The sequence below is a fragment of the Macrobrachium nipponense genome, chromosome 4 (assembly GCF_015104395.2).
Source record: "Macrobrachium nipponense isolate FS-2020 chromosome 4, ASM1510439v2, whole genome shotgun sequence".
Taxonomy (NCBI): Eukaryota; Metazoa; Arthropoda; class Malacostraca; order Decapoda; family Palaemonidae; genus Macrobrachium; species Macrobrachium nipponense.
Window position 1 is genome coordinate 12897239 of NC_061100.1, and position 16454 is coordinate 12913692.

Sequence of the window (16454 nt, forward strand, 5' to 3'; positions counted from 1 at the left end):
GTTAGCATACTGCTTTCAATGGGAAAAGATCACCGTAGTCTAGGGGCTGAAAGGTGGAGAAGACTTGCCTTTATTATTGCCAGTACCAATCTAAGGAAGGTTCATGAAGGTTCATGATATTACTAGCCAAGATGAAACGCGGAGTATCTAGAATTTTAGTATACGGCTACAGTACCTATGGCCAGGACATGCACGATATACTAATGCGATTTTACGGATGTTTGCTGTGCATGCTGATGAAAATTACGGGGCGTGGGGGGGGGGGGGGGGGGGGGGGGGGTGGTGGCCGCCGGCACGAAAACGAATTGACTAAGAAGCTGATTTGAGATTTGACTGGGGTTGAAGAGAAAAAAATTAAAAGTTACGAAAGCGGTGAATTTGAAAGACCTTGAAAATGGCATGAATCTATAAACTGACTGGATGATTGGAACAACACTTCTTAAGAGAAATACACGGATACTTTGGTAATTTTCGTACATGTTAGTGAAAACAATCATGCAGAAAATTTGGCAAGGGCAAGATGATAGCCTATTTCAATCATGCACTGGAAAGAAACATAATCGAGCCTAGTCTTATAAAACGGGTTTTTTTTTACATAAAAATGTGAATATCTGTCATTAAATTCTAAAAGAAACATGTAAAATCCGTATAATTTGAGAAAGGTAGATGGTGTGGATGGAAAAAAGGTAAGCAGCCACCTGTATAGATTTACAGATTTCTACCTGGAGTAATTTACCTCGAGCACGAGTGCATGGCTCCCCACCTCGCATCCGTCGGGTGCAAATATCTTTTTGCTTGTTTAAATTTATAGTAACCTTCCAATTAGCCTTACATATTTTATATCTAATTTATACATATCTTCATCAAGGGTGAAATCTCTTAAGGGTCTATAACAACTAATTTATAAATGTAAATTGAATATTTTTTCATTATTCTTCAAGAATCCACATTAAGAGTGTGTAAAACATTTCCTCGTTCCTTTGAAAATGTGAAATATTTTTTCTGAAAATGAGACATCCTTCTTCTGTGGGACAGTTTTTTTATATATATAAAAAGGGGAGACACAAACAAATCTTTATATACTTTTCTGATTTCAAAATCTCTGGTGCTTGTTGATAGAATGATTAATAGGAGATGAACAATGCATTATTAAGCAAAGGAAGAGGATGTGTGGATCAACAGTTTATCATAATGTCGTTATTAAAGAAGTTTGGAGAATAAGCCCAGTTCAGGGATAAGAGAACTCGTCACTGGAAGTCGGGCAGAAGCTGCTGTCGATGATACGAGTCTACCATTTGACTATACCACTTATCAATTTATAATTCCCCTTCGGTATTATATTTCCGAGGTAAGGTGAATTGGATATTACTTGACATTTGTAGCTTAATCTTTGTGAACAAGTATATTTTTAAATGCGACTGGAGAGAGAGAGAGAGAGAGAGAGAGAGAGAGAGAGAGAGAGAGAGAGAGAGAGAGAGAGAGAGGCGAATTGCTGCCTTCCTCAATTCACCCTCATTGAAACAGAGAGAAAAAGACAGAAAAGGAAAGTCATACTCGCATGATGACAGGCAAAGTGCTTTACTGATCAACATCTTGGTTCCATTCCCACAGTACTGTTATGGAAAGAAAAAAAAATGCATAAAGACGACCAGATGAAAGCGATAAAACACTGGGACTGAGACGAGACACTTTCGCAAGCCGTTGTGAAATTTGCTGGAAATTAAATTTGCATAAAATATCCATAGAAACTTAAACGTTCGTTATTTTTTCATTCGGGAATTTTTCTAGACATAATGAATTACATTTCAGTAGATATAGACAAACGCATATGATGGTTTAAATACACCAGTACTATAATAACCACGAGAGAGAGAGAGAGAGAGAGAGAGAGAGAGAGAGAGAGAGAGAGAGAGAGAGAGAGAGAGAGAGAGGCCCTCTTCAGCTAGCAGTTTTTATCATGGTAACTAACTGTTATTTAGAGTAGCACTGACATTCGTTCCTGTATGTTATTCAAAACTAATTTCGACACTGACATGTCTTTGTAATTGACAGCAGAGATTTATAGGTGCTTCTCAACTTGGTATCTCACAGATGAACTCTTGAAATCTGTGGTTGATGTAGCCAATGTGTATTAAGAGTAACCCTACATGCTTCATAAGAACATGTAGTATTTGCTGCCTAGGATTGGAGCTATGATTGAACACTTGATTCAGAATTACGACTCTTCATTTAAAAAAGTGAATGGACTAAAACCCAAAAGAACGGATAAACCTATTTACAAAGTTATTTCCATACTTGACGACTTCGTCATTGAAAGATGGATAGTTAATAAAAGTAAACGAAGTAAAATCCGCTGATTAAAATTCTGCTAATGAAACCTAAATTAATAATCTGACAGATAAACTGAAATTTTCATAAGATAAAAATAATAAGATTAACTATAGAACAACAGGAATCTACTAGAAATATCAAAATATAACGCTAGTACCATAACAACAGCCAAACTTCTTTTATTTAATCTTGCTCCGATTACAACTAATACATTCTCTCTCTCTCTCTCTCTCTCTCTCTCTCTCTCTCTCAGCGATGAGGACAAGATATGCATTACCATTACAAATCGCAGTTTTTACATTCCATTACTAACAGCGCTATCAACCTTTATCGAAACATAATATCTAACTCTCAAGAAAAGGCGAAAGCACCGGGTTCTTTTAAATAGTGCATAAAAGCCAAGGTACCATGATAAACGCCTAAAGAGTGCAGCCGACAAAGGGATAAAACACACACACACACACACATACACACAAGGAAGTTGAATTCTTTTTGTTACTGAGGAAGATAAACGTAAGTGAGCTCTCGTGCTCGAATACATCTTTTTCGTGGCAGTTTTTTCTTATTTACAGAGTTGGGAATCTCGATGTACTTTGTACGTGATGAATCTTTTGTTTTTTGTTTAATTACAGGTAAAACGCAGTTTATTTTTATCTAGACCATTGTTTTTATTTATGACTGGTGGATCTAGTTTTTATTTTTCAAAAACCAGACAACTTTTGTTTCCTTAGTATGTCGGACCGGTTTTCGTTTCCCCTATTAATTTAATTTACGTATCAGATGATGGCTCAATTCTTTTTACGTTGTTTTGTTTCTTCGGTTCTATACTAATAAATATTTGTTGTGAATAATCTACTAAAGCATCGAAATTATCTCTGTGGAGAATGTAATATTCATTGCTCCCAATTCTTTAACGAAAAAATTTGACTAAGACCATCCCGTTCTGTCAATTTTTGACATTCAATTCATAGTAACTGAAGATAAGTTTTCTCTGCATGAATCTCTTTCGTAAACAAACGGTTTAGAACCAGCTGGAATTGTCGCTCTGAACAATGTCTTTTACCATTCATGATTTGGCAGACTTATAAACAGCTTTTCAGTTGTCTTTTTTATTAGAAATTTCTTTTCAGCGATACTGTAATGAATTATATGATATGTATACGTCAGCAGAGAAAGTCACAATTTAACCCCGCCCCTTTTCCTGTTTGGTATAAAAGATCTATTTCACATTTCGGCCACGCGGTAATTGGACTCTGTCATTTCTTCAACGTTCAATGTGAAGTGCCTACATTTTTTTTTTTTCAAGTACTGGGCGGAAACTGTAATCTATCTTATTTTACCTTAATAACTTTAAAACCAGGAATTCTATATCTCTCTTTTCCCCATATTTTATTCTCTTCCCTATTTTCTACTATTTTCTTACGTCATGAAGTGATCATAATTCATCTAACAAAATTGAATTAAATTATGAGTATTGTCCAACTGTACGACATTTTAAATAAAAATATGCCTACAAGGAAACCACAAAGACAATAAGCCTAGATTAAATTAGTTATTATAAAAAGAAACCTACAATAAGAAGAAAATTCCAGTCAATAAAACCATTAGACTAAAAGCTTTCTATAAAAATCAAAGATATCACTTCGTTTCAGTTGCTGATATATATTCCCAAAGAAGAGATGTAAAAGAGTTCAAAATTTTATTAACAAACATTTGGGATGGCCAGTCACCCAGCAAATCAAAAAGATTAACCAACGTCATACATAAAAGTCTGTGCCACCGTGTAAACAATCACCGAAAACAAGAAGGAAACAAACAAAGGACAGCTAAGGCGATGAGATGGAATGAGAGGAAAGATCGGAGGACAATAAGTAAGGTGTGCAGACGGCCGGCAGTAAGTGAAGTATGGCGAGGCAGCTGCGAGATTAACACTACAGATTTACCGAGAGTCGTTCCTTAAGAAACTCCACCACTTCCACCAACAACAATAAAGTAGATTTTTTCCCCCTTCATGCACGAGGGAAACTGATTTCTTTCGTATGATAGTAATTTCGCCAAAAATGGTTGATAATGTCAGTTATATTGTGCGACCATCTCGATTAAGATCAAATTGTAAAGCAACAGCTTTATTTGAACATTTAAACAAGACACTACACGGTTTCAGACTGATTGACAAAGATTAAATGACATGTTTACTTACGATATTCAAAGGGGATAACAACAAAAAACAGCAATACAAAAGTACTAAATTATCACTAAGAGGTATGACTATATAGATGAACACTAAAGCTCCCTGACAAAAAGAAAGAAAAAAAAAAAAACTCGTACAAGACATGCAACTTCCTTACAAAGAAAAATATATATATATATGATATAGTATATATAACATAAAATAAACGCTTTGTTTAGCAGAATTGTGGCAATTCAGTCCATGCAAATTGAAGCGCACTGTAATGCTTTTATCGTGTCATATAGCAAATTGCAGTTTCACGATTATTGCAGATTTATTCCCCTAATGAGGTAATTAATGTAGTCTATACATACAAATACAATTAAATATTCTATCTAATTACAACGACATATTCACGTACTAGCGAATACGGCCGGAGAATCTGGTATTGGGAGCGCAAGTCTAGTGCAACTGGACCTATCGAAGTGCAGTTCAATCCTGGAAATACAATCAGGGCTTAGTTTCTCTTGCATGCTTTACTTAGTATAATACAAGATAAGAAAATACGCCTCTGAATAACGGCAGTCCCTGTATATCTATAGAAATGGACATAAGCGAAAATCGCTTTCAACTCTAATCATATCTTTAGGAATGAACGATTTAGTTTTCCTCATTTTTATAAACATTACACCATAACAGTAAAACCCTCTAAACTTACAACTAAAAATACAGGAATTACACACACACACACATATATATGTGTGTGTGTGTGTTACAGGCAGATATCGAAACCAGGCATTTCACGAACTGCCTGAAATTTCAGGCAGATAGCAAAATGCACTTAGGGACATTTGATCCTCCAGGGGCTACTACATTTGAACCCCCGCCACACGGGCGATAGTACCTACACTGTTTCGCCGCGTTTAGTATTAGGCCCTAGGGGGATCAAATGTCTCTAAGTGCATTTCGCTATCTGCCTGACGTTTCAGGCAGTTTGCGAAATGCCTGATTTTCGTTATAAGTATATATATATATTATTAATATTATATAATATATATATATATATATAATATAGTACACATACATATAACGTATATATGTATATATACATATATACATATATATATAATGTATATATGTATATATATATATATATATATATTATATATATATATATATATATATATACACACACACATACAAATGTAGCATCATTCATTAATGTAAGTGTGTCAAGGCTGACATTGAATAAGATAATACACTGTAATCAGAGATACAATAAGTAATTATGACTATCTTGCAATAAATACAATATCCTAAAGAAAGATTTAAGTTCATTTCTGTTTTTTTTTTTCTTTTTTTCCCCTCAACACTCTCCTCAATCTGTTAATCTGCAGTTCGACTCCCCGATCTGCCAACGTGGAATCAGAGGAATTTGTTTCTGGTGATTAGAGACCAATTTCTCGATATAATGTGGTTCAAATCCCACAATAAGCTGTAGGTCCGTTGATTGGTAACAAGTTGGTTCCTAGCCACGTAAAAATATCCAATCCTTCGGGCCAGCCCTAGGAGAGCTGTTAATCAGCTCAGTGGTCTGGTTAACACTAAGATATACTGAACTTTTCCACAGAAAATTACATTAAAGAACTAATCTCACCTTAGTGCCAGAGACTTTGGGGAAAGAGAGGGCACTAACCTAGAAGAGCGGTAATAAAGGAAAGTAAAAGGGATAAAACAGTCAAAACTGAAGGTCAACAATACTACCACTTGCGCTCCTAGACAATGCACAGACCCCCACATTTGCATCCAACTATAGGCTAAAACCTCCATTGCAAGTTTTAAAATCGCATCTGATAGCACAAATAAATCAGATTTGCTATCCTTCATTACTACCTGTATGAGCCATCTATGATGAGCAAGAATCACTAGACGGGAAATCATGGACTGTCTTGCTTCAATTGGTCACGCTTCATTTAATTCTGACAAAAGGCGAACGAATGACAAAAATTCCTGCTCTAACATCCGCATATTCATACTCTCGCAAATGCATAATATGCATACAATTGCATAAAAGAATCGCCGTGCATATACGTAAATACATACATATATATGTATATATATACATATATACATGACTGGTAAAAATGTTCTGTAACAACAGAATTCCATCTAATAAAAGGAGCCCATAAAAACACCAAAATATAGAGAGAAAAGTACTATATTTCAGAGACTGCTGTCTCCATCTTCAGGTAGATGAAGACAGCAGTCTCTGAAATATAGTACTTTTCGCTCTATATTTTGGTGTTTTTATGGGCTCCTTTTACTAGACATAAACACACACAGACACTACACACACCAGACAGATATATATATATATTATCTAGATATATATCTATATATATAATAATATATATATATATATGTATATATATATATATAATAATATATTATATATTATCTATAATAATATAAATATATATTAACTATGTTAATATGGTATGAGTCATATCACATTACCGTGATTCATATGCATTCATCGAGCTACAAATGTCTTTTCTTTAATGTCTAATACTCTCTACCTCTGAATTACTATATTTTCATATGTGTTAACCGAAGGGAAATTTTTATAGTTCGATAACAAATTCATCGGCTCACGGGCGAATTTCTTATCGACTAAAAAATTTCCCTTCGGTTAACATATATGAATATATATTAATTCCGAGGTAGAGTGAATTAGATATTAAGGGGTCATTAATTTTATAGCTCGATGTATGTTTTATATGTATATACACATATAGATACACGTGCGTATATACGTACGTAAGAGCAAGAAGGGTAAGACTTGTATGTATGTATGTATGTGGTGGATATATATCTATAATATATATATAATATACATATATATATATATATATATATATAATATATATATATAAATATATATATTATTATATATGCACGTGCATGTGTGTATATTCTTTCCCTGGCTCACTACAACAAACAGTGTAAAACCTGATTTCACTTTTGATTTTTAACACTCTAAATGAATATAAATTATGCAAATAATATTAATTAAACAGTATGATGGAAAAACAATAACACAATATGTTGAGTATAGTGAGCGTGTTTCGGAAGTACGCTCTCTATACATTAAAACTTCCTTCATGAAAAGATTTTCGTTCTGAAAGACTCAAGTTTGATTACAGTTATCAGAAACAACGAATGAATCTAGCATCTTCTCAATTCTTTAATCCGCATCATTAAATCCAAAAATTATGCGCATTTCACACCTTCCCTCGTCACCTGCAGCCAGGTGTTATTTAAGATTACTCAGAGGGTAACCTGTTGCCGCAATATTTGATAGCTTGTTGATGGTTCCTATTCACTTCCGCGCTGACCTTTGCTTATCTTTGTTTCCCATGTTATGTATTTCTAAAGTGAAAGGAGATATACAGGAAGAAACTGTGTAAACCGAGTTGTAGATCTACCTAAATCACACGTCAGAGAATGAAAAAGTACAAAAACACAATCGACCATTTTCTAGAAGATTTTGGAATGAGCCAATGATCAAGCGGGATGGCTCTCATGTTTGTGACTGACACATTATAGCATATTTGGGAATGTGGAGACCTACGCATATTTGGGAATGTGGAGACCAACTTGTGTAATGCGATCGAGGACGCACTGAGTAATCCATCCAAATATCTTTCTGAAGTTGTATCCTAAAATAGCGTTCGGAGACCTCGCCCTCAGAGACCAAAACAGTCACCTCCAAACTGTCTCTTCTCCCAAAACATGACACTCCTTTTACTCCCAAAACCTCATCACTTGTTGCTAGTCGCGAGCCCCACCTATAGACAAAAAATAATCTGACAGGAGAGCTTAGCATACCTTTCGGAGGTAACCTGTGTGACCAGACAATACCGACGCTAAGAAGGAGTTCTGGCAAATTTACATTGTAAACAGATAAAGGTACAATAACTCAGTAACTAAGAAGGGTCACCGTATATCTGATGGGTAACGTATACGAAACAAAATTAAGACTGAAAGTGCTAAACTTAATCGTGAAAAGTCTTGACAATTTCCAGGTGATTAAGGGGTATATTGAAATACTATTCTAATACATAGGATTTAAAAAATAAACAAGACTGCATATTTCTACTAATATTGACTAGATATCAGATTAATATTTAATTAATCTTTTGAAATTTTTTTTTTTTGCTGATTAATAAGATATCTTAAAACGATAAAAAATCAATCAAATTGCCTTAAAAAAGGTTTATTGAAGATTTATAAATGAAATTTGTTTGTATTTTCATATTACAAAAAAACTGTATTAATACTGACTGGCAAAAATATTCTAATTAAGATTTATCTGAATAACACCTAGAAGCCTAATCAAGAAAACCACTTCTCAATATATTGCTTTCTAGGTAAACTCGGGATAAACTTGAAGGCATGAGATGACTGAGTGACAATGGATGCCAAACTGTGGTAATCCCCTTGCCAACCCCAAAACTTCCCTCCCTCCCTCCAACCCCCCCAAAAAAAAACTTAATGACAAGACAGCTGACTTGGACCTGCTCTCACCCTGGATGGATGTCTTGCTTATGTGCCGTCTCCTTAAAGAACTTGGGTTCTTTTCTCCCCTTTCCTCCCTGTTCTTTCCTCCTTTTCTCCATTCCCTCCTACTCCATCTCCACAGGAGGAGGAGGAGGAGGAGGAGGAGGAGGAGGAGGAGGAGGAGTTCCCTGTAGGCAAAACGCCAAATGATGATTATCACCATCAAAACTTTATCCCGGCTGCATCTATATTACTCCGAGCACAACCATCTATAACAGCTCTCTCTCTCTCTCTCTCTCTCTCTCTCTCTCTCACACACACACACACACACACACACAAACTGTTGTTGTCATTCTTCTGTCTGCTACTTCTGTATTCAAGTGCTCTTTTCTGTCGGTCTGTCTGTCTCCCCCGGCAGTTTTTTTTTTTTTTTTTTTTTTTGCGCTGACCCGTCGCCAAACCTTGCCTAGTTAAAATAAAAAGATAATTTCTTTTTCATCTAGGCATTTGTTGAGAATTTTGATATCCACCTTTTTTCAAGACTTAGCAGGCAATTTTGCTTTACTTTCTTTCACTAGCTTGCGGATACTGCCTGACATATGTACTACATAGTAATTAATTCATTTCATTATAAAAGGTGAAGATTTTACTTCAAATACCATATGATAATTGTTATATCATAATTATTTTTTCTACTATTTAATATTCATTGTATTATTCTTCTTATTACGTTTTCATTATTATTATATTCATCATATTTACATTTATATTTATATATCAAGTTACAGTCACCATTGCTATTATACGCTTGAAAAAATGAGTGTCACGGACTAATTCAAGAGGATTAAGCCCCAAACATAAAATGGGAAGATGTTAATAAGAGCGATGGCCGTAAAGGCCCTTATTACTAATGTTAACGAAAATGAGACAAACGGTTTAAGCACACTTGCCTGGAAGGTCAAGATCAAAGGTCGAAAGGTTCAAGTTATGGTAGAATGTAAGACTTGAAGCAATGACATCATCATCATCATAATCTTTCGTGATATAGTGAGCTTTGAATGGAATATGTGATTTTGGGCATAAAGCCAAGCACTGGGACCCATAGAGTCATTCAGCGCTATAGTGATAATGAATAGAAATGGAAATATAAATAATGAGTTCAATGGGAATGATATAAATAATGAGTTTAAAACAGATACTCTGATGATCAATGTTTAAAACGGTAAACTCGACATTAAATTTCTAATGGGATTTAAAGTTAAATGACAATTTATGATAAAAATAAAAAAAAAAAAAAAAAAAAATAATGATATCTATATAAAATTACTAGGCATTCTTATAAAATCCACAAGCCTTTAAAAAACTCATAACAGGGCCAACATCGATGTTGTCTCCTAAAATTTCAGATATAGTTTTACCATCTAGATGGTACATCCACCTCTTATTTACATACCTGGTGCAGTGAACCAGAATGTGCTCAACTGTCAAAAGGCTATCACAGTGAACACACACTGGAGCACTACCACCATCAAGAAGAAAACTGTGTCATTCGGCAGTGACCAATCCTCAACCTTGTTAATATAACTTCAATCCTCCTGTCGCTTTGATAGGATGATTGCCAAATTCCTACTTGAAGTCTAATTGTTTTTAACTTATTATTAACACGAAATGACATTATTTTCTTTTCGGCATTAATATATTTAGAAGGAAGAATTTCTGCTCTATGAAAGAGTATATTTACAACCGGAAACAACCATGAGAAATGTCAAGACGTCACAAGCAAGAGCTGGGCGTTGCACGTAAATATATTCTTGATAAAGCGTTGAAAATTTGTAGTGCAAGTCACAGACATATGCAATTATGTATAATATAAATCAACGTGAGCAAATATTCACATGAAACAAAGATAAAAACCAAAAAATCGTGAAGCAGATTTCCAAAGATTAGAAGAGTATTAATTACAAGAAAGAATGGAAAAAAGATTAACACATGATAAATAGGTTTACAACATATGAAAATATAGAAATAAAAACAGTAATAAAATATAAACAGGCGATGGTACCTGGTGCTACTAAGTTCCATTGTAGTCTCTCTTAAGCTTATGAGCATCGGCATCCATAATACTGCCGAGAAGACTCCTTCACAGATTTAGAGTGCAAGGAATGAGAGACTCTTGGTACTGGCCAGTCGAACAATGCACATAGCTACTGAAGAGAAATTACCATAAAGCTCCGCAAAGCAAGAAAGCTTGGAATTTCTTTAGGGGGATTGAGGGGGGTGGGCGGTTAGCGGATGTTCCCAACTGGAAAACAGCCTAAATTAGGAAAAAGACAGCAACCACTTCACACAACCTTGTCTGGAAGAAAAAAAAGAAACAAAAAACTAACTGCAACAAAACTGCACCTTCTGCATATTGTACTATCTGGGGCAACATTCATATCGCAGGTAAACGGTAATACTAAAGGTTCCAAAGAATTCCTTCGGTATCATCATACAAGACAGATCTAAGGCTCAACCAATAAACACCTTTCTTATTAACTTTCAATGAAAATACCTGTACAGATTATGACTGGACACAAAAATACGAACATGAGTGTATTACAATATATTATAAATAAAGGCACAAGTCACGAAGGAAATTGAAATGAAAGAGTACTGCGAGGCCTTTCGGCTCAATGTCTGCTTATCAAAGGTCATTGAGTCGAAAGGCCTTGCAGCACTCCTTCGTTTCGATTTCCTTCGTGGCTTTTGCCTTTATTTATATATTCATCGCGTTCCAAATTTTCGTGATTCAGTTATACATACACACACACACACACACACACACACATATATATATATATATATATATATATATATATATATATATATATTATACTGCATATATACATACGAGCTTGTTGGCGCACGTAGGCGCACTGTCTCCCCTACCCTCCCGATCCCTACCTACCCCGCCCACCGGGCCGGACATATCAGTTTGGAGGTCGGTGGTGTTGTGTCATCTCCGTATTGTAAATCGGGGGAGGACAAACAAAACTAGAACCACTCGGATTTTGTTATAACTTATTATATTATTTTTATTGTACATACACACACACACACGCACACACACACACACACACACACACACACATATATATATATATATATATATATATAATGATGATTGGTGTTGCCTAAATAAAACATCAATTTACTATGACTTTTTTTGAACTTTGACTATTGATTATGCAGAGTAAATGTGATACTATCTGGATCGTGGAGAGTGAGAAATAAAAAACATTGTTATACGTACTTATTTGAATTACATAAAAAAATAGCGAAAAGGATACGTCTCTCTCTCTCTCTCTCTCTCTCTCTCAAAAAATTATTTTGACTGTAAAAGGTAGAGGACTATGACAAAGGACATATTATAAGTCTTCCTCTCTTTCCCTCTTTGTTTGGGCGAGAGAAGGCGCAGGACTATAGAAAAGGACATCCGCCTCAAGCGTTTCTTTCTCGAGAAATAGGAACAGAAGCAGAAGAGAGAGAGAGAGAGAGAGAGAGAGAGAGAGAGAGAGGTGGAGGTGGAGCAAAGACACTGGCAGGAGGGTGACCACCCTTTTCAGAGGCCAGAGGTTGTGAGGGGTGGGGGGGAGGGGTGGTAAAGAGAGGACGAGTTGTTAGTGCTTGTGTGTGTTTGTGTATGTGTACGTTTGTGACTGGGTGGAGTCCATCCACCCTCCCCTCCTTTACAGAGATCGCGTGTTTGTGTTTTGGTGTGTACCCCTCCTCTTTCTGGGGATCTTCTCCCCCCGGCCCCCGTCTTTTGCCAGGGTCCCCCCCTCCCTCCAGCCCCTTCTTTTCCGGGGGACCCCGCTCCCTCTGGTCCCCTCTTTTGCCGGGTTCGCGTCCTGGGTTGCAAACGAGTGCGGCAAACTGCTGGCCTTGCAAACGGTTCTCATCGCAACATTGATTTTGGCACAAAACCCAACTTGTCCTAATATGTGTTAACCAAACGTACCAGATACCTTCGTTCTTTTGTTAATTTGATTCGATTGACGGGCATTTAAAAGGGGAGGGGAAGGAGACGTTCTATACGAGTTTGCTGCTGGGTAGGGGGCTGCGGAAGGGGAAGGAGGAAGGGGGGAGTGAAACGGTCGAAGGGAGTTTTTGAAAGTCTTGGAAATGAATGGGAAATACCCATCCAAAAGGGCTGATATTTTTCATGTTCTATATCCTTAGGGAATGATCGTCCAATAAATCTGATATAAGAGCGTTTTGCCTTGCCAAGTGAACACACAGGATTGAGAAGAGGGGTTGTTGGTTGGGAAGGAGGCTCTGGGGAGGAGGAGGAGGAGGAGGAAGGAGGAGGGAGGAGGCGGAGGAGGAGGAGTGGGGGGGGCGGGGGGGGGGGTGGGGGGGGGGGGGGGGATGGTTTATGCGTACATGTTTTACTGGGCCACATAAATGAGCATCAAGCGCCGATGCAGCCTCAGGAATAATGTCACCACTCCCCGCATTTGTTTATTTAGGATTTGATAAGGACAGTTGCCTCTCCCGGTCTCCCTCCCTTCCTCCCTCCCTCCCGACGACCCAAAAGCTTCCCAGAGTGTTCTCCTTGCAGCGCCGCGCCGCTGAGTTGGCACATTTTCTATTCATAACCGGATATTCGGATAATCGCCTGTGCCGAAGAGGAGTTGCCGTGCCAGAGTTGCTTTAAATTCCTTATAAGTTTAGGAACTTTGGTATGCATGGGAGTATTGGGTTGTCAAAGAGAGATTGACTCCAACTCGTATGTTGTCATCTCAAAAGGTGACACATACACACACACACACACACGCACACACGTATGTGTATTCGCATCCGATTACTCCCTTTTTAATACACATGTATGAAGCTCCTCAGGTGACGTTTATCAGGGTTAATGAGAATTGCAAAGGATCGATGCAGTGCATTAGAGTGTTTGGTGAGGTAAGAAAAAACTATTCATGAAATACGAATAATATGTATGCTTTTGATTTCTCTACTCTAACTCTCAGTATTACTCTTCGCATAAATGCAAGTATGCATGCATCCATTACCATATTATAGATCCATGTGTGCTTCATAAACTTCATCGAAAACTGGTTCCTTCAGACAAAGCAGTTTCGGAAAATATCGACCAGCGCCCTTCTATAACGACAATATACTTACATTTGTAACTTGATTTGCATCGAGACAAAAATTCTATGAGAATCACGCATTCTGAATGGAAAGACTTTTCATAATTAATGTAACACTCATACGTTACAAACAAATTTTACATATATTTACAATTTCTTGACTTCAAATGGGTAACCTTAAAAATACCCACATATTCTGTTTCTTGACTTGTCCAGGCCCGCTTGTGGCACGCTGGCCTATCTTCGTCTCAAAGGTGTAAAAAAATTCATCCATGTCTCGCCTATTTGTGACATATCATTGCCTATGTTATCCTTATTCGATATATTGATAGTGTATTTTACATCTGGATCCAATGTTCTTCCATTATACTGAATTACTGAATGAATAAAATTAAATTATATGGAGCAAAGGTCATCAGCTTTCTTGCTTTGAGTTTTGAATATTTATCTATTTTTTTTTACTGAAATTCATATACACACAGATACACAGACATATAAGAATAATATATATATATATATATATATATATATATATATATAATATATATATATATGTGTGTGTGTGTGTGTGTGCGTGCGTGTGTGTGTGTGTGTGTGTGTGTGTGTATACAAACACACACACATATATACTAGCATATATAAATGCATACACATTCATAAGACGTCTTTTTCACCTTTGAAAAGAGTGATATTGACATTTGCCTCTCTCAAAAACCTCGGGATGAAGTAGATAGCCCCATGACATTCTCCACCCACTACAGTCGACTAACTAAGGTACGGTAAAAATCATATAGTAAGGCCAAGTGAGGCGCAACTGAATTTACAGAAATATATCTAAAGCCTTCAAGTTTGCTTGAAAGTCGAACAGATAACCTCTCACCACAAAGAAAAAAAATATGAAACTAGTTTTTCTGTACACAAAAGATGCCCAATTCTCACTCATCCCCAAAGGAGATAAGGAATTATGACATTTATCCGATTAAAAAAAAGTCGCTTTGGGGATAAGTGAAGTAAATGGACTCTGACAGTGAATTAAAAATTCTGAAAGTCGAAGTTAAGGGGCGGGGGGACTATTCGGTACAATACAAAGAATATCAAAAAGATCTGTACAAAAGAATAACAGCAAAATCTTTCCCAAAGAAAACATATAGTAATAAGATTATTCTGAAAGTTACGAAAGCCTGGAATATACTTCGCTTAATAATGATTATATTACACATACACAACCACTGCAAAGTATATATGAAAATGGGATTATTATTAAGGGATCGCAATCGCTTCATACTCGATACATAAAAAAAAAAAAAAAAAAAAAATTTGTTACAAGGCGCGCGCACACAGCGGCCCAAACATCGCTGAAGTTCGACTGAAGGGGAGATGGATGGCTGAAGGGAAAGGGATGTCATGCGAGTAAAGTTTGCAAGTTGGAGGAAATGCGACCTTGTACTGTGCTATGGGGTGAGGGGGTGGGGGGCGGGATTGCAGGGTTACATGGGTGAGAAGAGAAGGAGGGGGTAGGGGAAGGTAGTAGACCTTGAGGTTTGTTGACCTGGTATCAATGCGAAGCGTTACCGACGTTTTCCTCTTCCCTTGACATTTCGTTAACGAAGTGTTTCACGGTCTTTCCATAACCGTCGTCACGCATCCAGTCTTTTACTCCTGCTACGAGAGAGAGAGAGAGATAGGGAGAGAGTTATTTGGTGGCATCGGAAGTTAACTAAAGGGGACGGCAGACTCGGGAGAGGGGGTGGGGGGGGTGGGGGGTTTGGTTCTAAGATGTACTTGCCCTAAATATAATAGTTGACATGTTCTCCGAGCATCGATGACAATGCAAGTGCTTTAATTAAAAGCGCTATGATAGAAAAAAAAAACTTTACAGCATAAAATTATATTCTTGCTACCGAAACCCCGACGCAAAAAACAAAAAACCTTTATGTAAATTTTTCTTAACCCCGGTCAGTGATTTTATCTGCCCTTGACTTCAGTTTCGAAACTATATATATATATATATTATATATATATATATATATATATATATATTTCTGGTGATAGAAATTCATTTCTCGATATAGTGTGGTTCGGATCCCACAATAAGCTGTAGGTCCCGTTGCTAGGTGACCAATTGGTTCCTAACCACGTAAAAATATCTAATCCTTCGGGCCAGCCCTAGGAGAGCTGTTAATCAGCTCAGTGGTCTGGCAAAACTAAGATATACCTACATCTATATATATATATATATATATATA

The 16454-nt window shown here is 36.7% G+C and overlaps 1 protein-coding gene across 3 annotated transcripts in view; it reads right to left on the bottom strand.

The window, feature by feature from the left end:
• Positions 1-16454, bottom strand: part of LOC135211558 (uncharacterized) — a 488168-nt gene that overhangs the window by 9660 nt on the left and 462054 nt on the right. For 2 of the 3 annotated variants that reach the window (XM_064244857.1, XM_064244859.1), the window contains one exon: positions 4923-4999. The exons of the other annotated variant lie outside the window; for it this stretch is intronic. In XM_064244857.1, coding sequence (XP_064100927.1) covers positions 4923-4999 — 77 coding nt within the window. The remainder of the gene's footprint in view (positions 1-4922; positions 5000-16454) is intronic. 3 annotated transcript variants of the gene reach the window in all.